The sequence below is a fragment of the Sus scrofa genome, chromosome 10, assembly GCF_000003025.6.
Source record: "Sus scrofa isolate TJ Tabasco breed Duroc chromosome 10, Sscrofa11.1, whole genome shotgun sequence".
NCBI classification, from domain to species: Eukaryota; Metazoa; Chordata; class Mammalia; order Artiodactyla; family Suidae; genus Sus; species Sus scrofa.
In genome coordinates, this window is record NC_010452.4 from 23,780,062 (window position 1) to 23,800,863 (window position 20,802).

The 20,802-nt window shown below is 57.6% G+C and overlaps 1 protein-coding gene across 2 annotated transcripts; it reads right to left on the bottom strand.

Moving 5' to 3' along the window:
* Window positions 8,218-20,493, bottom strand: TNNI1 (troponin I1, slow skeletal type). Of its 2 annotated transcripts, XM_021064063.1 has the most exons (11): window positions 20,393-20,493; window positions 20,152-20,277; window positions 19,986-20,037; window positions 16,705-16,734; window positions 16,112-16,115; window positions 13,180-13,221; window positions 12,692-12,823; window positions 10,974-11,063; window positions 9,716-9,892; window positions 9,361-9,470; window positions 8,218-8,550 (listed from the first exon to the last, which is right to left on the bottom strand). In XM_021064063.1, the coding sequence occupies exons 4-10, from the start codon at window positions 16,713-16,715 to the stop codon at window positions 9,363-9,365; spliced, it is 564 nt and encodes a 187-aa protein (XP_020919722.1). In that variant the 5' UTR covers window positions 16,716-16,734; window positions 19,986-20,037; window positions 20,152-20,277; window positions 20,393-20,493; the 3' UTR covers window positions 8,218-8,550; window positions 9,361-9,362.

Consider the following 20,802-nt stretch of genomic DNA (forward strand, 5'->3'; position numbering starts at 1 on the left):
CCTGCAACCTCATGGTTCCTAGTCGGATTCGCTAACCACTGAGCCACGATGGGAACTCCAGGAGTGAGGTTTAAGGAATGAGAGCGGACTGGGGGCCGGGAGATCACGCTTTGAGCTCTGCCATGTGTGAACCACATGACTTGGGGCAAATGACCTTCATCTGCGTAGTGGAAATAATGAGACTTTGTCCAGCTTCCTGCCAGGCTGTGGGGATCAACTGAGTCTGATGGTGAGTGTTGGTGACACTGGGGTAGGCAGTGAGACGGCTGACAAAGGCCCTGCAAAGGCCAAGGCAGGCTGTGAGCCCTTGGCTCTTCCAGGGAAAGAGAAAAAGGCAGTGGCAATAATGCATGTCCCTGGATGCTGGGCTTCTGGGCACTTCCTGGGGGACTGCTGTCACTGGGGACCAAGACAATGTTCTTCCCGTGGTTTGTCAGTGGTGACATCTCAACTGAGAAAGGAACCAGCCTAGTCCTTTGAAGCCTGGCCCCTCTAGGGACATTTCCAGAGGCCAGTGGACAATAAGGACTGTCTCTAAAACCCCAGCCTCCAAGAGATCCCGTCATGACGCAGCAGAAACGAGTCTGACGCAGAACCATGGGATTGCAGGTTCGATCCCTGGCCTCGCTCAGTGGGTTAAAGATCGGCATTGCCGTGAGCTGTGGTGTAGGTTGCAGATGCAGCTCGGATCTGGCGTTGCTGTGGCTGTGGTGTAGGCCAGTGGCTACAGCTCCGATTAGACCCCTAGCCTGGGAACCTCCGCATGCCATGGGTGCAGCCCTAAAAGACAAAAAGACAAAAAATAAAAAATAAATTAAAAAAAATAAAACCCCAGCCTCCAGCACCCTCTCCATGGCTGTAACCCCAAAGACAGGGAAGGCTGACGTGCAGATGATCTGGAAGTGAGGGAAGCATGTGGTGTTAGGACCCCAAAGTTCAAGGGCAGGCCTTGTGCACTTACTGGGCACTTTTCAGGTGCCAGGCACTGTGCTTGGTGCTGTAGGGCCACAGTTTCCTGAGGCTGCGGTAGCAAAGTCACAAACTGTGTGGCCTGAAACAACAGATTTTCTCACCGTTCTGGAGGCTGGAAGTCTGTCGGCAGAGCCATGCTCCCCCCGGAGGCTCAGAGTAGGACCTTCCTCGCAACCTCCTAGCTGCTGGTGGCGGCCAGCAGTGCTGGCATCCCCTGGCCTGCAGCTGCACTACTGCAACATCAGCCTTTGGTCCTAGGGACCCCTCCCTGTATCTCTGTGCCCTTGTCCAAAGATCCCTCTCCTTGAAAGAGCTCAGTCTTTTTTTTTTTTTTTTTTTTTGGTCTTCTTGCCTTTTCTAGGGCCACACCTGCGGCATATGGAGGTTCCCAGGCTAGGAGTCAAATTGGAGCTGTAGCCGCTGGCCTACACCAGAGCCACAGCAACGCGGGATCCAAGCCACGTTTTCAACCTACACCATAGCTCACGGCAACACCAGATCCTTAACCCACTGAGCAAGGCCAGGGATCGAACCCGCAACCTCGTGGTTCCTAGTCGGATTCGTTAGCCACTGAGCCACGACGAGAGCTCCAAAAGAGCTCAGTCTTGAGCTCATCCAGTGCCACCTCATTTAACTTGATCCCGTCTGCAAAGCCCCAATTCCCCAGCAAGGACCCATTCACAGGGACCCAGGGTTAGGAATCAACCATCCCTTTGTGGGGGAACTAATTCTCCCCATGACACTTGGCATTGGCTTTCAATGACTCAGAGATCTGAGGACTCGGTTTCTGTCCCCGAGACGTCCCCATTCTGGCCGTGGAGATGCACATGTGTTGGTGCACATACACGTGTGCTCCTAATCACACGAACACACACACACACCGTGTGTAAGAGTGTGTATACAAACACTCCTAACCATACACACCCCCAAGCAGCAGCCAAGGCAGACCATGATAAAAATGGAAGTTGTGGAGTTCCCGTCATGGTGCAGCAGAAACAAATCCAACTAGGAACCATGAGGATGTGGGTTCGATCCCTGGCCTCACTCAGTGGGTTGGGGATCCGGCGTTGCCCTGAGCTGTCTTGTAGGTCGAAGACGTGGCTCAGATCTGGCATTGCTGTGGCTGTGGCGTGGGCTGGTGGCTACAGCTCCGATTAGACCCCTAGCCTGGGGACCTCCATATGCCGCGGGAGCGGCCCAAGAAATAGCAACAACAACAACAAACAACAAAAAGACAAAAAGACAAAAAAAAAAAAAAAAAAAACTAAGGGGCTACCTTTAAGTCCATAAAAGAAAGAAGGGGCTTGAGCATGGCAGCCAGGAGGGGGAGGGGCGACAGCTGGATCTCTGGGGACCAGTGGTCCAGCAGGGTGCAGGAGGGGACGGCAGAGTGACTTCCACTCTACCTTGAAGGGCCAAAGTCAGGGGGTGGAGGTCACCTTAGACGGAGGGGACTGAGCCTCAGCTGACACCTGCGGCCTGGCAGTTCTTGGGGCCGCCCGAGAGGCGGCCAGCAGGCTCCCTGGCCCCAACTCTAGAATGAGAGGGCCCGGAAGGCACGGGGGAGCTGTCCAGCAGATGCCAGATGGTGTGGTGGGAGCTCAGGGGACAGCGGGGCAGGCGGAAGAGGGGGGCTCACGAGGGCAGGGGTGCTTTTCATGGCATCCATGTGTCTCATGGCATCTCGAGGAGGGAAGGGGTGTTGTGTTCACCCCAGTCTCCCTGGCGGCGAGCGGTGTAGGTCTGGAGAAATGCACTAACTTGCTCTGGGAAGAACGGGAAACCCCAGCCAGCCCGAGCCCCACCCCAGTGTCGCCTGGGGGGCTGAGGGCTCCCAGCCTGCAGGACCCTTGTTCTCCAGGATCTGGGCCACCCTGAGGGTAGTTGCTGTGAGAGTGTATGTGGTCAACCAGCTGGTGCTGAGCAGGCGCCTTGCCCGCTGGGAGCCACAGGGAGCCCAGAGCAGCGCGAGTTCTGGCTGCCAAACCCAGAAACCACCCAGAGGGTCTCTCCAGGGAAGACAGGAGCATGAATGCTGCTATTTCCTCATTTCGTTATTTCTCAGACTAATGTCTCAACCGGGCTGAACTTTCCAACCTTCGCCTCTAACACACTTCAACGCAGAAAGCATACCTTCATGCCACGTTGACAAAAAGCTGCAAACGTAAGCGAGGCATTGTTTCTGGAGCCGTGAACACATGGTTACATTATGCAGAGAGCCAGGAGAACAAACACACAAGACTGAAGATGACTTTATCCTTTGTGGAGAGGAGCGCGCAGGGGAGGCTTTTTTTTAAAATTGATCGGAGTTCCCATCGTGGCACAGTGGTTAACGAATCCGACTAAGAACCGTGAGGTTTCTGGTTCGATCCCTGACCTTGCTCAGTGGGTTACGGATCCGGCATTGCCGTGAACTGTGGTGTAGGTCTCAGACGCGGCTCAGATCCTGCAGCTGTAGCTCCGATTGGACCCCTAGCCTGGGAACCTCCATATGCTGCAGGAGCAGCCCTGGAAAAGGCAAAAAAAAAAAAGACAAGAAAAATAAATAAATAAATAAATAAAAAGTAAATTGAAGTGTAGGTGATTTACAATATTGTGTTAGTTTCAGGCATGCAGCACAGTAATTCAGTTCTATATATGTATGTATGAATATACACATAGGTATATGCAAATTATTATGAATAATTTATATGACATATGAATAGTTGTTATAAATAATTATAAAATAACTTATAAAATAAATATAAAATTAAATCAAGTATTTATTTATTTCCAGAATTATTTTCCACTGCAGGTTATTACCAAGATAATTGACTTGCAATGCCCTAGTTCTTAAAATCAGTGGTTGGGAATTCCCGTCATGGCTTAGGGGAAACAAATCTGACTAGCATCTATGAGGACGCAGGTTTGATCCTTAGCCTCTGCTCAGTGGGTTAAGGATCCAGCATTGCTGTGAGCTGTGGTATAGGTCACAGACGCGGCTTGGATCTGGCGTGGCTGTGGCTATGGCGTAGGCCAGTGACAGCAGCTCCTGATTCGACCCCTCGCCTGGGAATCTCCAAATTCCGCTGTGCAGCCCTAAAAAAATAAAATAAAATACATCAGTGGTTGGTGCAGTACTGTTCTTTGTATAGTTCTTTAGACGGGGCATTAAAAACTGTGAGCCTGTGCTGGTCACTTCCTCCGGGGAGAACCCACGAAGACGGGGCTTGTGACACCGGGATTCCCCTGGACAAGGACAGGTGTTTTTGAGACTCCGCAGCCAGTGCAGGAGGGAACCACCTCTCTCTTCCCTCCCCAGGAAGATGGCAGCTCTGGACTCCCCCCTGCCCCCGCTGCACAGCACAGAGGCAGCCAGCGTGGGGATCGGACATCCCTGGCCCCAGGCCAGTGGGGCTGGAAGTCACAGACTGACCTCAGTTCCTTTCCACTGCGAGGTGATAAGACCTACACCCTAAAGGATCCGAGGCAGCGGCTTTGGCTTTTCACAAACAAATAATGTTGTTAAAGATATGAATACCCAAACCGTGTTGCCACCAGTTTGTTTTTTGAAGTAAGCACGTCAAAAAAAAAAAAAAAAAAAAAAAAAAGCCATTAGGAGCTCCCGCTGTGGCGTCTCTGGAGCCCTGGGACGGCCCAGCACAGGGGGTTAAGGATCCGGTGTTGCCACATCTGCCACATAGATCACAGCCGTGGGTGGGATCTGATCCCTGGCCTGGGAACTCCATGTGCTGCAGGGCAGCCAAAAAAGCAAAAACAACAACAAAAACAATTACTGCCTCCTGCCCCTCCCCCACCTGGTAAGTGCAGGGTATTTTAACACTGAAATAATAAAAGGAAGACCTGCATCCTTGAACAAAGAGAAGCCTTTTCACCGAGTATGTGTGCTTTATCAAAATGTCACCACAGTGGCCCTGGTTTCCTCAGAGATCCAAGCAGGGGAATGGCATCTAGAAAATTCTAACATGAAGGACGCATGGGCATCCGTCACCCTCACAGGCAGGCAGCCCCCGCCCTGTGTGCTGTCATGGTCACACGGGAACTCCGCAGGCTCACCCTCTCCTGGATGACCCAGAGCACGTACACACACACACACACACACACACACACACACACACACACACACAAAATGCACACCCTGCTCCTGGGTGAGGTCATTCTCCCCTGAGCCCACCCTGTGCCAACAAGTGGAACCAGGTGGGTGCCACGTCAAGGCTACAGGTGGGCCCCCTGCTCAGGCCCCCAGGCTGCTGCCTCCAGCCGGGAGACCCAAACTCTGCTCGCATCCTTTCTCAGCAGACCAGGAGTCTGCGGTTTCAGCCCCTGGCTAGGCCTGTGACCTTGAGCAAGGCACTGTCCCTCTCTGAGCTGCCAGATGCCAGCTGCAGCCCTGAGTGCCTGAGCCACTGGCTGGTGGGGGCTCGAGCTGCTGTGGTCCAGCCTGCAGGCCAGCTTGGGGGTGTGTCCGGGGAGTGGAAACCCCGCCCTCATCTCGGGTGAAGGCCACGGCAAGCTTCAGACTTGAGAGAGCCCCAAGGGGCCAGGGGAGCAGGCTGCCACCCCCACGTGGCCCAGTGGCCTGTCCCAGGCTTCGGCAGCTTGGTCACCCACCTGGAACGGCAACTGGCCAGCGTGGAGCCCGCGGGGAGTCTGACTCACTTCGCGGGGGGCCATCAGGGCTAATGTTTAACGGGCTCCCTCCTCAGAGGGCACTCCAGTCCCTGTAGCCCTGGTCCTGGCCCTGCCCTGACCATCCTGCTGCAAGGCAGGCTCGGCCCCCCACCCTGTGGAGGTCAGGGTGGGGGGGCAGGCGGGGTGGGAGCAGGTGACAACGCTGCCCTGGCCATTGCAGGAGCACCAGGCCCCTCTCCAGCCGCTCACCCCGCTGTTGCTGAGCATTGGTTTGCGGTTTAGGGCAAACAGACGTTACCTCAGAGCCCCGTCCTGCTATTGGAGGAAAACCTCCCCTTTACCCATTGGGTCCATTTGCATCTTATTTGAATACCGTCCCCTCTGTAGGGACAGGTAAACTCCAAGGTGCCTTAGACGCTTGATCTTTGGCTGTGTCCCTTCTGGAAAGTGGGCAGGTTGGGCCCCGAGGAGGCAAGTCTGATCCCAGAAAAGGGGAACCCCCAGGGCAGGCTGAGCAGGTCCCAACTTCCAGCCTGCAGCCATCAGCCCTGTCACCCCTCCAGGACCCCACCTCCTGTGTGGATCTGGCATGACCGGCCTGTTTCCTAGGTTTTGGTGAAAGAGTATGATGTCATTCGGATCAAGCGTGTGATTAAGCAGTGATGAAGACTCTGGGCTCTGACAGACTGGCTGGGTGAGATCCCGGCCCCTTCGTTTACTCGCTGTGTGACCATGGGACAGCCACAGCCTCTGTGTGCCTCAGTGCTCCCACCTAGAAAATGGGGATGTCGTGAAGCTTAGATGAGTTCATTATGGTGAGTCGAGTGGTGCCTGGTCTAGAGTCGGCGCTGTGGATGCTGGCAGAACCCTTCGGCAGGAGTCCAGCTCGCAGCCCTGCCCTGCTCGTGTCCAGGAGGGGGTGCTGGCCCACCGTGAGGAGTGGGGAATGGGTGGGCCATGCCCCCCATCGGGGCCCTGCTGGTGGCCACAGCTAAGCCAGCCCCCCTCCGCCAGGACACGAGAACCCCTGCCCATCATCCCGCAGGACTCTGTCCGCACAGGGGGCTAGGTCTCGGCCTGCCAGGAACAGGAGGGATGGGACGTGCTGATGGAGGCCCTTGGGTGGCCTGGGCACCTTCCTAGGGGGCTGTCTTCCTGCAGGCTCTATGCCCCAGGCATTGCTCTGAGTCAAGCCCCGAGCTGGTCCCTGCCTGGGTCGGCCAGGGCGGAGCCCCCATCTGCTGGGCCCAGGTCAATAGTCAGCTGGCAGGACGGGAGCTACCTTTGCAGCTCGGGGCCAGGATCTCTCCAGTGGAGGGGGCCGAGCAGGGAGGCCACTCCTCAACCAGGGCTGGGTAGAAGGGCCAGGATTCTGCGGCCGCCTTGGCACAAAGCCCATGCCCAAGCCCTGTGGTGTGCGGTCCTTCAGCCTTGTGCATGCTCTCACTTGCATTGGGGGGTGGTGGGGGGAGACTGTGTGTATGTATCTGTGTGCGTGTGTGTGTGTGTGTGTGTGTTGCTGTTTGTGTGGCCGTGTGTGTGGCTGTGTGAATGTGTGTGTTTGTGGCTCCGTGTGTGTGCGCATGTGTGCATGGGGCTGTGTGGCTGTGTGTGTGTGGCTGTGTGGCTGTGGCTGTGTGTGTGTGGCTGTGTGTGTGCCTGAGTCTCTGTTTGATAGGAGTTGTTTTCTTCCCACAGGTCTGCCCTTCTGCTCGCTGAGCTGTCTGGAGCAAGGCCCTGGGCAGAGCGCTGCCTCCACTAACACATCCCGAGGTGCTGGTCCCCAGGGAGCTGCCGGCACTGCTCTTTGCACCCAGCTTCTGGCATTTGTGGCATATAATGCACTGGGTGCAGGGGGCAGGACAGGGACTCACAGGCAGGTGGAAGGAGCTCTTCACGCAGCTCAGCCTCTCCTGGGCTAGACGGCCAAAGGGCCAAGGGCCAGGCCTGGGAGCAGCCACTTCCTTGTAGGCTTATCTCAGGAGTCACGTGATACTGCCCGGGACCACCAGGCCACACTCTGGCCCAGACATTGGTCTCTGCTTCACAGGAGCCGGAGTCCTCCGAGCTGTTGAGGGGGCCCCCAGGCCCCCCCCATTCCACCCCAGCAGGCTTGCATCCATCTCAGGCATGGCCCAGATGTCAGGGGGATATAGAAGGACTTGACCTAGAGGACAGACCACCGACCACCCACCTCGGGACAGAATCCACCCTGAAAGCAGTGGCCTTTTGGGAGCATGGAGGTGGATAAAGGCAGACAGGGCCAGCTCGGAACTGCCCATCGTGAGGAAGAAGCTGCCTGGTGGCCAGGCCTAGTACTGCAGGGTGTCCCCAGACAGTCAGGAATGCCAGCACCCCCACACCGGGGACAGGTGAGCCGGCTCTGCGAAGGAGGGGTATTGGGAGAGCAGCAGCTGGGCTGGGAAGGGAGAGGCCCCCTTGACGGCCGAAGCTCAGGCTGCTGAGCCGAGCGTTTGGGGTGAGCCTGTGCTGTGTGACGTCACTGGACTGGACACAAGGGGTACCCTGCACTCTGAGCCGAGCTCCTGCCCACAGCCCAGCACAGCCTCCCTCGCACACTCCCTGTCCCCCTCGGGTGCTCACAGCCAGAGCTGCAGAAACGACCAGGACACTGCTTTAATGGAGAGGCTGTGACGCCCTCAGGCACGCGACATGCTGAGTGGAGGGGGCAGCCCCTCCCGGGGCCTGGCTGCCCCACAGCGGCCAGGAGCCCCAGGGATCCCTCCCGCCAGGCGAGGTCTTGGCACACCGCTGTTCTTCCTCAGGAGTCTGTTATCTCAGCCCCGCAGGAGAGCGCTCAGGCTGGAGGGGAGACGGGGAGCAGAGCGGGACCCTCTGAAACGCAGGGGGAGATGCTGAGATGCGGGTGAGCGGGGCTGGAGGAAGAAGCGTGCAGGGAGCCCAGAGCACAGCTCGGCCAGTGGCCTGTAGGGACAGAGGGACAGACACCATCAGCTTCCCATGGCCTGAGCCCCTCACCCACGGCACACACAGCCGGGCCTTCTCAGGGCCCCCGGGGGGGCCACTGTCCTATTGGTTCCCATGAGCCTTAGCTCGCGGGGGGGGGGGGCCAAGACCCCTCCCACATGGTACCTCCCCAGCGGGGACTTCTCGCACCAGCCCAGGCGTCCACTCCACCTCTGAGCCCAGGCACGCCCTCCTTGCCCCTGCCACCACATGGCAGTGCTCAGCCCTTCAGAAGGCTTCCCTGACGGGCGGGGCCATCGGACAGACCCCTGGCCCTTGCATGTCCCCTCAGCATGCCCACTGAGGGCTCTCTGAGGCCTAACTTTGCCGCTCTCTCCAGCAGTTTCCTCAGAGAGAGGGTGGTCTTATGTCCTCGAATGGAAGCCCTGGTCCGGGCACTTTGCAGGATCCTGCAGGAAGCAACTAAAATGCTTCGACTTTGAAAAATCAGGGCTGGAGGTCCCTGGGGGTCGTGGAATCCAGGGTTCTAAGCTCTTGCATCAGAGTCACCAGGGACCGGCCCCACCCCAGAGTTTCAGATCCAGTGCCCCAGGGAGGGCCCAGACCCTCTGCACCCAGGTCTGATACCACCACTGATCTGATGCCACCCCAACACCCCGGAAGCAGGCATGACGAGTCCATGGCATTGGTGGAGGGAGAGCAAGACCAAGCCCCCAAGAGAGCCCCCCTCCCGGGACCACACGGCTCACCACCTCCCCACTGCCCTCTAGACTGGCAGCCCTAGGAGTGCCTGGCAGGCGCTGGTACCTCTACTGAGACGTTGGGGACTTGGCGGCATCAAACATTTTCTTCCGGCCCTCCATCCCAGACATGGCCTCGACGTTCTTTCTCCAGTCACCCACCTCCACGGGCCGCTCCTGCGGGGGCCACCCACATCAGAGACTTAGCGTGGGGTGGGGGCAGCCCAGCCTCCATGCGCAAGAGGCACTGGTAAGAGGAGGTCAGCCTCTCCCACAGTGGGACCCCTGTCTTTCTTCTCCAAGATCAGGACCCTTAGGCCTCCCCCAGGCTCCCAGGGGTTCTGGAACCTTCTGCCTGCTGGCTGGGCTCCGGGGGGGGGCGGGCATTGCTGAGGCTGCATGGGGTGAAGTCAGGGTCTGACCTTCTCCGTATCCTCCTTCTTCACGGACTTGAGGTTGGCACGCAGGTCCATGGACACCTTGTGTTTAGAGCCCAGCAGGGCACGCAGCATGGCATCAGCCGAGACGCGGACACGCCGCAGGGGAGGGCGCTTGAACTTCCCGCGCAGATCCAGCACCTTGAGCTTCAGGTCCTTGATCTGCAGGGAGGGGGCGACTCAAGGCTCCAGGTCTCAGCCAGAGCCCCCAGTTCTCCAAGCTCCAGGCCAGACTCCCAGGGCCACCCAGACCCACCATCACCTCGCAAGCAGCGCCCTCTATTCTATTCTACCGGTGCGGGCTGAGTGCAACCCGGGCAGGGAGGCCGTGAGCTGTGACGGTGATGGCCGTGGAGGGAAAGGCAGAAGGGTTCACTTCCTCTTATTCCTGCTTCTAACCACTCCCTTCCCAGGGAGCCTTCCAGCAGCTCCCTGAGGGCACAGCCCTGGTCCAGCAGGTGGACAAAGCCCCAGGTCCAAGGCCCTGGGGGATTTCAGGGACCACTTCTGGAGGGAATTCTGGGGAGACCAGTGACCCCACAGACCATCATTCCTGTGGGGAAAGGCGGAAGGAGGGCCGTGGCCCTGGTCCCCGCCCCCATCCCCCTCTGCTTGAATAGGCGCCTGGGCACTGCCCGCTCCAGCAGCAGGAGCCCTGCCCACCGCGTTCCACCCACTGCTCTAAGACGGTCTGGGTGGGGTCGGTGGCCCCGTGTCCCACACCAAGGGAGCGCTGAGCACTGAAGTCGGACTCAGAGACCACATTGGTGCCTGGACCTCCTCTGTGTGACCCAAGCTGAGTTGCTCAGCCTCTCTGAACTTCAGTGTCCTTATCTGTCAGGTGCAGATGAAAGCACCCACTTGGTCCCCAGGCGTGCAGGGCAGATTAAAGATAAAACACACATGGAAGCCTTTCGCAAGGCAAGAGGTGGTTACCAGGCGTACAACTGTCTTCCTGGGTAAGTGGGGCCGCTGCTTTCCCACTGAAGAGTCCAGGCAGGTGGGGGGGAGTCTGTACTGTCACCCTGTCTCTGCCCATCCCCCACCTGGGGCCAGAGTGAGGGGCCCAGAGCATCCTGTTAGGAGGGGAGGGGACCTAGCCCACAGCTGCCACATCACTACCCACCGACCTCCTAAACATCCCCCCACCCAGCCTGCTGTACCCCTTCCCCCAGACATTCCCCCTACCTAGCCTGCTGTGCCCCCTCCCCCAGCCTGCCGTGCCCCCCGCCCCCGGGCTCACCTCCCTGGTGTTGTGCAGGCATTTGGCCTCAATGTCATATCTCTCCTCATCCACTACCTCCACCTTGGCGTGAAGTTCCCGGCACAGGTCCTGGGGAGAAGGGGGGTCAGAAAGGGAGAGGAGGGAGCCACTCAGACCCCAGGTTCCCTCTTCTGCCTCAAAGCTGGAGGTCCAGCTTCTCTCAACTCTGAGCAAAATCTGGAAGGGCTGATGGAGCCCTTCACTGGAGGGGAAGCCCTTGGTTTTCCTTTCTTTCTGTTCTTTTCTTGCTTTTTTTTTTTTTCTTTTTTTTTTTTTTTTTTTTTTAGGGCCTCACCTATGCCATATGGAGGTTCCGAGGCTAGGGGTCTAATCGGAGCTGTAGCTGTCAGCCTACACCACAGCCACAGCCACAGCAATGCAGGGTCCAAGCCATGCCTGCCACCTACACCACAGCTCATGGCAAAGCCGGATCCTTAACCCACTGAGCAAGGCCAGGGATCGAACCCACAACCCCATGGACACCATATTGGGTTCTTAACCTGCTGAACACAATCAGAGAACTCCAGAAGTTTGAGTTTTGATCTTTCCAGGACTAGCGCCCCGGCCGCAGCTCCTGGGCAGCCCCGTGCTGACCTACCAACACGCTTAGAACTTTCTGTACCAGACAGTCCCTTGTCTTCACTAATTACAGGAGGTACTCAGCACTTTATTATCAAATGGGTTTGTGGAGGTTGATTTTGCCCAACTGTAGGCTAAGGCACGAGTTGTGCACATGTGTAAGGCGGGAGAGGCTGAACTGGTGTGTGTGGCAGGTTAAGTATATTCAATTCACTTTCAACCTATGATAGTTTCACCCTATGGTGGGGGTATCCAGAGGCAGCCCCTTCATAAGTCAAAGATCTGAATTTCCTTCAGCCTCTACTCTGCAGTCACTGGCATTTAAACCTTGTCAATGTTTTAAAAACATTAAAAGGAGTTCCCACTGTGATGCAGTGGGTTAAGGATCAGACCGCAGCAGCTCAGGTTGCCCGGGAGGCAAGGGTTTGACCCTTGGTGTGGTGCAGTGGACTAAGGCTCCAGCAGCTGTGGTGAGGTTGCAGCGGTGGCTGGGATTCAATCCCTGGCCGGGGAACTTCCATAGGCCATGGGTACCATAGAAAAGGAAAAATACAAGTTCCCATCCTGGCTCAGTGGAAACAAATCTGACCAGTATCCATGAGGACACAGGTTTGATCCCTGGCCTCGCTCAGTGGGATAAGGATCCAACATTGCCGTGAGCTCTGCTATAGGTCCCAGACACAGCTCGAATCCTGATTGCTATGGCTGTGGCGTAGGTGTAGCTCCGATTCGACCCCCGGCCTGGGAACCTCCATATGCCACAGGTGCAGCCTAAAAAGACAAAAATTAAAAATTAAAACATTTTAAAAATAAAAACAAAAAATGAAAACATTAAAGACCTATGGTCAGCGGAGGACGGCCAAGCCCACCCACCTCCCTGCCCTGTACCATCTTGCTGGTCTGACTGGGCCCCATCCAGCTCAGCCCCACCCCAAGCAAGCCCCTTCTCCCCTGCAGCTCCCTCCCCACCTGTAAGAAGGGATCCAGTGGCCCCAACCCTCAGGGCTTGAAGGGACCAGGTAAGGGAGGATAGAGCTTTGAGCCAAGTCAGGGCCCCTGCCAGCTGGTCCCCCCCTCCCCCACCTGCAGCCCCACCCCCCACGCCCCCACACACCCACCTGCAGGGCGCTGAGGGACAGGCCTCGGGTCTGCAGCGTAGGGATGCGCTCAGCCAGGTAGCGAGCCTTCTCAGCCTCTCGCTCCTCGTGTTCCTGCTCCCAGCACTCCTTGGCCTTGGCCAGCATCAGGCTCTGGATGGGACAGAGCCAGGTGAGGGGGCCAGCCCGCAGGAAAGGCAGAGCCCAGCTGGACCGAGCTGGCCTCAGTCTTCCTCTTTCTCTCCTGTCCGTCAATCTCCTACCACTCTCTTTGCGCCCCCAGAGCTTCAAAGACTCTTAGCAAAATAAAGCTCTTCTCCCAGGCTCCCACTGGGAGATTGGGAGATTGGGAGATCGGGAGATGGGGGATTGTGCCCTGAAGCTGGTCCTGCCTCCTCCCAGGCTTTGGCCCCCTGTCACCCTCCCATGACCCTTCCCCCAACCCCCAAGGCTGCCCTGTGCCCCTCTGCCTCCCCTGGACATCTCCCCAAAACCAGGACCCAGCACACCTTCAGCAGGAGTTTGCGGGAGGCAGTGATCTTGGGTTTTCTCTGAGGGGGAAAGAAGAGGAATTGAATAAGGCAGAGGCTGCGGAACCAGAAACCCAGGCCAGGACAGAACGGTACCGGCCAGGTCACCCGCATTACCCAGAATCCTTGCCTCAGGTCCCTTCAAAGCTCATCTGGTGATTTAACCCCTCAGATTCAGACAGGCTGCCATCAGCTCCTGTGACCAAGGGGCCAAATCCTGCAAGACCCTGGGTGGTTTCACAGCCCCTGGCACCCCTTTCTTGCCAGTGAATGGGGCTGAGACCCACCTTACTGGGTCCCAAAGTGACTACAGACAGACCAGGCGAGACGGAGGATGTGCACAGGCTTCCAGAAGCAGGGACACAGTGCCCGGCTCAGCGCTCTGGGTGGCAGTGTTGTATCATGTCAGAGAAACAACCCGTGAGTTCCCTCAGGAAAGAAGCTTAGGAGTTCCCGTCATGGTGCAGCGGAAATGAACCCAACTAGTATCCATGAGGACGTGGGTTCGACCCCTGGTCCCGCTCAGTGGGTTAAGGATCCGGCATTGCCACAAGCTGACCTGGGAAATTCCATATGCCACAGGTGTGGCCACAAAAAGAAAAAAATAAAAATAAAACCTTTTTTAAGGATCTGGCATTGCCATGAGCTGTGGTGTGGGTCACAGACGCGGCTCAGATCCCAAATTGCTGTGTCTCTGGCATAGCCGGTGGCTACAGCTCCAATTAGACCCCTAGCCTGGGAACCTTCATATGCCATGGTATAGCCCTAGAAAAGACAAAAATAAAATAAAATAAAAACAATAAGGAGTTCCCATCATGGCGCAGCAGAAACAAATCGACTAGGAACCATGAGATTGCAGGTTCGATCCCTGACCTCGCTCAGTGGGTTAAGGATCCGGTGTTGCTGTGAGCTGTGGTATAGTTTGTAGATGCAGCTCGGATCTGGCGTTGCTGTGGCTGTGGTGTAGGCCGGTGGCTCCAGCTCTGATTAGACCCCTAGCCTGGGAACCTCCATATGCTGCAGGTGTGGCCCAAAAAGACCAAAACAAAAACAAAACCCAAAAAACCAATAATAATAAAAAATAAAAAAATTTTAATTAAAAATTAAAAAAACCTTTTTTGATGTTGACATCATCTATATAAATTATTCTCAGATATTAAAACTATTTTCTCTTCTTATTAAAAATCCTTGACATCTCTTCCTGAGTAGGTACCAGCAGGTGTTAGTCCCACGGCAGTGTCCCCAAGGGAAGCAAAGAGGGACAGCTCCACCCCTCACTCTGAGCTTGTGTGTCTCCTCCTGGACACAGGCAGTCACTTCTCGTGCCACAGGCCAGCCACCACCTGCAGCTACAGTGCTAAGCACTGGCCTGGGGCCTAGTTTGTTATTACTTTACTTTTTTATTTTTTATTTTATTTTATTTTTTGTCTCTTAGGGCTGTACCTGCAGCATATGGAGATTCCCAGGCTAGAGGTCCAATCGGAGCTACACTGCCGGCCTACGCCAGAGCCACAGCAACACGGGATCCAAGCCACGTCTGCGACTTACACCACAACTCATAGCAATGCCAGATCCTTAACCCACTGAGCGAGGCCAGGGATCGAACCTGCGTGCTCATGGATGCCAGTCAGATTCGTTTCCGCTGAGCCACGAAGGGAACTCCGGGTCTGGTTTGTTATTCTTGTGTGTAAAGTCAAACGGATACACTTTGAGCGATTCTCATGGGAGAAAATGAATGCGCTTTAGCGCTTGGCACATGCCTCCCAGCCCACTGTGCCTGGGGTCTGTCTCTTCCTCGCCAAAAGCCTCGGGGTTTGCCATGTGTCTGTTCAGCATGATGGTGAGGAAGTGGCCTGTCACTGTAATTGTGGTCAGCCGTGTCGTGCACCCGTAGAAGTGCTTCCTTGTGGCATGGTTTCTCACACACCATGGGGAGCTTTGGGGCCAGCTCTTCTGCCCGACAATCACAGGGACTCCCTTTCATGTCAGTCTCCATGCAACTTAGAAATGCATGCAGCTACTGAAAAACAGTTTACTTGACGCTTGCTAAGAATCTCTTCCAAGTGCCCCCACCATCCCTCCATCCGTGCGGCTAATACCCACCCAGACAGCCCTGGGTCCCCCACTCCCCGCCTGCAGGCCCCTACCCCAGGCCAGGCACATGGAGGCTGTGTCTACAGCAGCCTCAACAAACCTGGACGGCTCTGGGGCCAGGGCTACGCGGGGCATGGGGGCAAGGACCCTCTTGCTCCTCCCTCGATGTGCGGGTGTGGGCCCCAGGGTAAAACAACCCAAAGACACCTCCCATCACCCTGAAAGTGTGGCTTTGCCCAGGTCCACCAGCAGCCCCAGGGCTGAACCAGCTCTCAGACCTTCGGGGAAAACTTGCTCGGGGATCAGCACAGGAGCAGCGTCCTGCCAGCTCAGCCTGGTCCCAGCCCAGGACCACCTTCCGAAGACATCATGCACCCCCCAACCTGGGCCTTGAGGGGCCCCACTTCTGGAATCTCCCCCCCAGGTTTCTATTCTCCTGGGAGTTTGCTCAGCCCCAGGGCCCCTCCCTCAAACGCCCCCCACAATGTCACTGTCTGAAAACTTCACCAGGGAGTTCCCATCGTGGCTCAGTGGTCAACGAATCCGACTAGGAACCATGAGGTTGCGGGTTCGATCCCTGGCCTTGCTCAGTGGTTAAGGATCCGGTTCTGCCATGAGCTGTGGTGTAGGTCGCAGACACGGCTCAGATCTGGTGTTGCTGTGGCTCTGGTGTAGGCCGGCGGCTACAGCTCCGATTCGACCCCTAGTCTGGGAACCTCCATATGCCGTGAGTGTGGCCCAGAAAAGGCAAAAAGACAAAAAAAAAAAAAGAATAAAAATGAAAACATCACCAGGACAGATTCCCCTTCTCGCTTACCTCACTGCAGGCGTCCATCACAGCAGGCACGGGGCAGGGAAGAGCAGAAAACAGAGTGGGTGTGAACAGTGCAGAGCATACAAGCAGCCGCGCAAAGAAATCAAGCATTACAAAAAAAAGAAAAGAAAAAAAAGAAATCAAGCCTCATGCAGTAGGAATGGGGGGGTCGCATCAGAGGACCAGCAGAATAGAATGAAACCCATAGCCCCGTGGGCTCCTGGAGGCCCTTGGTGGGGACCATCGCACACTACGGGGGGGGGTGGGGGGGGCTGTGCAAGCTTCTGGCCCCGGGCGCGTAGGTCCCTCCCCAAAGCTTGGCTCATCTACTGGGCAGCGTTAAATCGTGGCCTCGGACGTGTGATCCACTCGATCCGAGCAGACACACTGAAGCACAGGCCAAAGGGGGCTTCCCGCTCCAAGGCTGGAAGGATGCCTGGGGACCCTGGGGAGCTCGGGGAGCCCGCACTCAACTGTCCCTGTTTAAGGATCTAGTCTCCTCCTTGGGAACTGCTTCAGGGACAGAACAGACAGGGTGAAATCTGCAGCAAAGTGTCACTCCCTCCTGGAGCCCCAGGCGGGTGGGAATTACTTACACTTCCGGCATGGTTGTCGGGGGGCGGCACCTGGGGGGCAGAAGGAAGCTTCTGTGAGGGAGGGTCACCGTTCCTGCCCCCCACACACCTGGCAGCCCAGCCAAAAAGCAGGGAGTTCCCATTGTGGCATAGCAGAAATGACGCCTTAAGGATTCGTATCCATGGAAACGTATCCTCATGGAACCTCATGGAAACCATATCTGTGAGGAGGCGGGTTCGATCCCTGGTCTCGCTCAGTGGGTTGGAGGTCTGGTGTTACCGTGAGCTCTGGTGTAGGTAAAGACACGGCTTGGATCCCGTGTTGCTGTGGCTGTGGCCGTGGCTGTGGCAGTGACCGGCAGTTGTAGCTCTGATTCAGCCCCTGGCCTGGGAAGCTCCATGTGCCATGAGTGTGGCCCGAAGAAACAAAGGCAAAGGCAAAGAAGGCTTTTAGAATTCAAAAGCGGGGAGTTCCCTGGTGGCTCAGCAGGTTAAGGATCCGCTGTTGTCCCTGTCGTGGCTCAAGTAGCTGCTACGGCCCAGGTTTGATCCCTGGCCCTGGAACTTCCAGATGCCACAGGCAAGGCCAAAAAAAAAAAAAAAAAAAAAAAGCAAAAATGGTCCTGCTGGGTGGACAGGTGCATAGGACACAAAGATCTGCAACTACAGCCCAGAAATGGCCTGTTTTGGCTTAAACAATTGTAAAACAAAAAAGAATATGCAAGAGAATCTTAGGTAACCTGTAAAGCCTAGAACATTTCCTATCTGGGCCTTTCTAGAGAAAGGCAGCCGACGCCTGTGGGGAGCAGAATGGAGCCACACAGGTGTGTTTGGAGGGTGGGGGTGGGGCTCACTCTTGGACTTTGACCTTGACCCACAGCTGAGAGGTCCTGTGAACAATGGGTGGTCTGGGCAGGTCTCAGGGGTGGGAGCAGGAAGTGACTGCAGAACGGCACAACTCCAGGGGGCGCCGTTCATGTGGACAACCATGAGACCCCGCTGGGCAGTGAGGGGTCCCAGCATCAGGCAGGGATAGGGGTGGGTTAAGCCAGGAGGCGGGCAAACCTATGGTCCACTCGAATTTCTCCTGACCCCCTCGGCCGGCTTTGCTCTCTGTAAAATGATGCTGGGATAACTTGTTTTCTACTTAATATTTGGCTCTTGAGCCTTTGTTCAAACTGGATCCAGTCAGCAGAGCCCGGCCCTGGTGGCAGGGACTTAGCCCCCGGGCCCGTGTCTGCCGTGAGGACCTCTGCCTCCAGTTGGAAGCCCCCTGACTGGTGATCCTGGGGCTCCTTTTAGCCAGACACGCTGGCACCCAGACCAAGAGAGGGTCCTGGGGCTGTGAGGGTGAGGCCTGACCCCCATCTGGCCCCAGTTGGACCAAGGGGGCGGGGCTTGTGCCAAAGATATGGGGGAGCGGGCGTGGGGCATGCAGGAGAGGGGGGCAGGTGTGCAAGGCAGGCTGGGAGCCCTGAGCTGGGTCATGAAGTGGGAGGGGATGGGGTGGGGGCTGAGCGCAGGGCCCAGGAGCTTGGATTGGGTCCAGAGCCTGGCCTGGAGTGGGGGAGGGCAGACTCCACAGGACTCACCAGGGAGGCCACAGTCCCCTCCCGCCAGAGCCACCTGCCCCTGCCTCATCTCTCCCCTTCCCCGCTGTGCCCTGGAAGCCTGGGTGGGCCTTGGCCGCCCCTCCCGAACCTCCCATCAGAAACCACCCCCTCCTGGGCCAGGGAAGGGTGAGGCCTGGGAGGGGGGAGGGAAAGGGAGCGTGACCCGGAGCCTCAGCTGTCACCCTGGGGCACAGTGGGGAGGTGGAAGCCACGTACATTCCCGAGATGCTTGGCTGGAATTAGATTTTATCGCCAGCTGTTTATTCGAGGGCTGCTCCCCTCTGGAGACGTGGGGGAGGCCCAAAGAGGAAGGGTAGTTGGGAAGACCCACCCCAGGCCCCTGTCCCATCATCAACCCTGCCATGCCCGGCCCCTGGGGGCCCAGAGCTCGCCCTCGGTAAGGGCTGCATCCACGCCTCCTTGGAGAGCCCCCTGCCCATGCAGCTAGCCTGGGTCCCAGCCATGCTCAGATCCCTCCCCCTCAGACGAGGCCCCTCAACACATCCCCTGGAAGACAAGGGGGAACCAGATAAGAACTCAACTGCAGAGAAGGCAGCTCAGCGGGCCGCCCGCCCCCTGCCCCCAGCAGCCAGAAGGTGATAACCTAATGGGAACCACAGTGGAGGGGGGGGTCACTGGATTGCGCCCCCCCCGAAGCCCCGAGTGAGTGTGTGTGAGAGTGTGAGTGTGTATGCCCATGGGTGTGAGTGTGTGCTCGGGTGAGTGTGGGGGGTGTGTGTATGTGATCATGTGTGAGCAGGGAGAGGACCTGTTGTCTTTGCACACCTGACTCTCAGGCAAGCGAATTTCCTCCCCCTGTTCCCATTCCCGACCTTGGGCCCCACTTCAAGGGCATCCGAGTCCTCCCTGTCTGACAGGCTTGTGCTCCCAAGGCTGAGGCTGAGGGGTCCACCCCTAACCCTGAGCACAGAATAAGCAGGCCCCCCAAGTGCTGGGGACAGTCTCACAGCCAGTAGCAGGGCTGCCTCCAGCTCCCCCCCCCATGCCCCCACCTCACTTGTGGGTTCCGGGCTTGCCTCCAACCCTGATGCTGTGCCCTCCTACCTTCCCCCCAGAGCCCCCACCTTCCCCCGGGACCAGGAGTGCAGGGGGGCGCAGGGGGGCGGACACAGGGCTGGCGCTCTGCCCGCACCAGCTCCGTCGTCTACAAGGGCGCCAAGTGAGTCCCTCGGAAACAAAGAACAAAGAGGCAGGACGATGTCCGCGGGGGGTGGTAGGGTGCAGCCTTCCAGCCCCCCAGGCCTGCCCCTACCTCTTTCCTTCTCCTCCACCCCAGGGGTCACTCCCCGCCCTGCTCACCAGGCTCCCCTCAACGTGCAGCTGTAACCCCTCTGCCCCCTCTGGTCCCCAGGGCACTCCTCTCCCTCCTGGGACCAGCTGGGTGGCCAGGGTAGAAACAGTCCCCTGGCTCCACCCTGGGGTTCCTGGGGCAGCAGGTGGAAAAGCCCCCTCTGGGCTCCAGCTTTTAAATGGGTTTGGGGCGGGGGGTTCCCCTCCAGCCACCTTTACAGGGGATGCTGTCCTGCAGCACAAAATGATGCAGGGCTGTCTTAGGACTGCTCGCCCCAAACCCAATCGCACAGGCAAGAGCCCTCGTCTTCCACGTCCAAGCCCTGCTCCATCCTGAACCTAGAGCCCAGCTCATCTGCCCAGGCTGCGGACACTCACCGTGCTCAGTCTCTGTGGGTCAGGCTGGCCTCGGCTCGCTGTGGACTGCAGACTGTGGGGGGCAGAGTGGTGGGGAGGCTTTGAAAACTCCAGCCCTCGGCAACTGGCTGGTAAAAATAGAACAGACCCGCCGCCCCTCCCCCGCCCCTGCCCACCACACACACACCTCATGGAGGGGACAGGGCAGCACACAGAGCGGCCAACAGGCTTGAAGACACACATGCATGTACCAGGCTCAGAAGGACGCACAGAGCCTGGGCACACAGTGGCCACCCTCCAGGAGACTGGAGCCCTGGGAATGGGGGGGACAGATAAGCAGATCAGACGGGGCTCTGAGCAGGGGTGGGGCTGGGGCACCCGGAGGCCCAGGGACAGCAGGGCTGGTGGAGGGGGGCCATCTCCCTCACCCTCCTTCTCTCACAAGGAAGCATCTGGACCCGACCCCTCAGTCTACGCTCCAAGTAGGCAGTCTTGCTGTGCAGGCATCTTCTGAGGCTCTGGACCTCTTGAGCCCAGACGATGCCTGGACCTGAGTGGTGACATAAAGAGTGTCACGCGGGGTCCAGGGAGGGTACTGGGGCTGAGCTGCCCTTCAAGCCCGTGGCATCTGAGGGTCCACAGATGCTCAGCGCCCTCTCCCGGTGGGTTTCGGGGGTTCCAGCGACACCCAGCCCTGTGCCAGGAACCTGGCAAGACTAACTTCCCCTCCCCCGCCCCGTCCCATCCTCTGTGTCCAGCCACAGGCCAGCGGCGCCCAGGGGCTGGTGCACCTGTCTTCTGGCTATTTTTAGGACAGTGGGTGAACACCTAATACCCA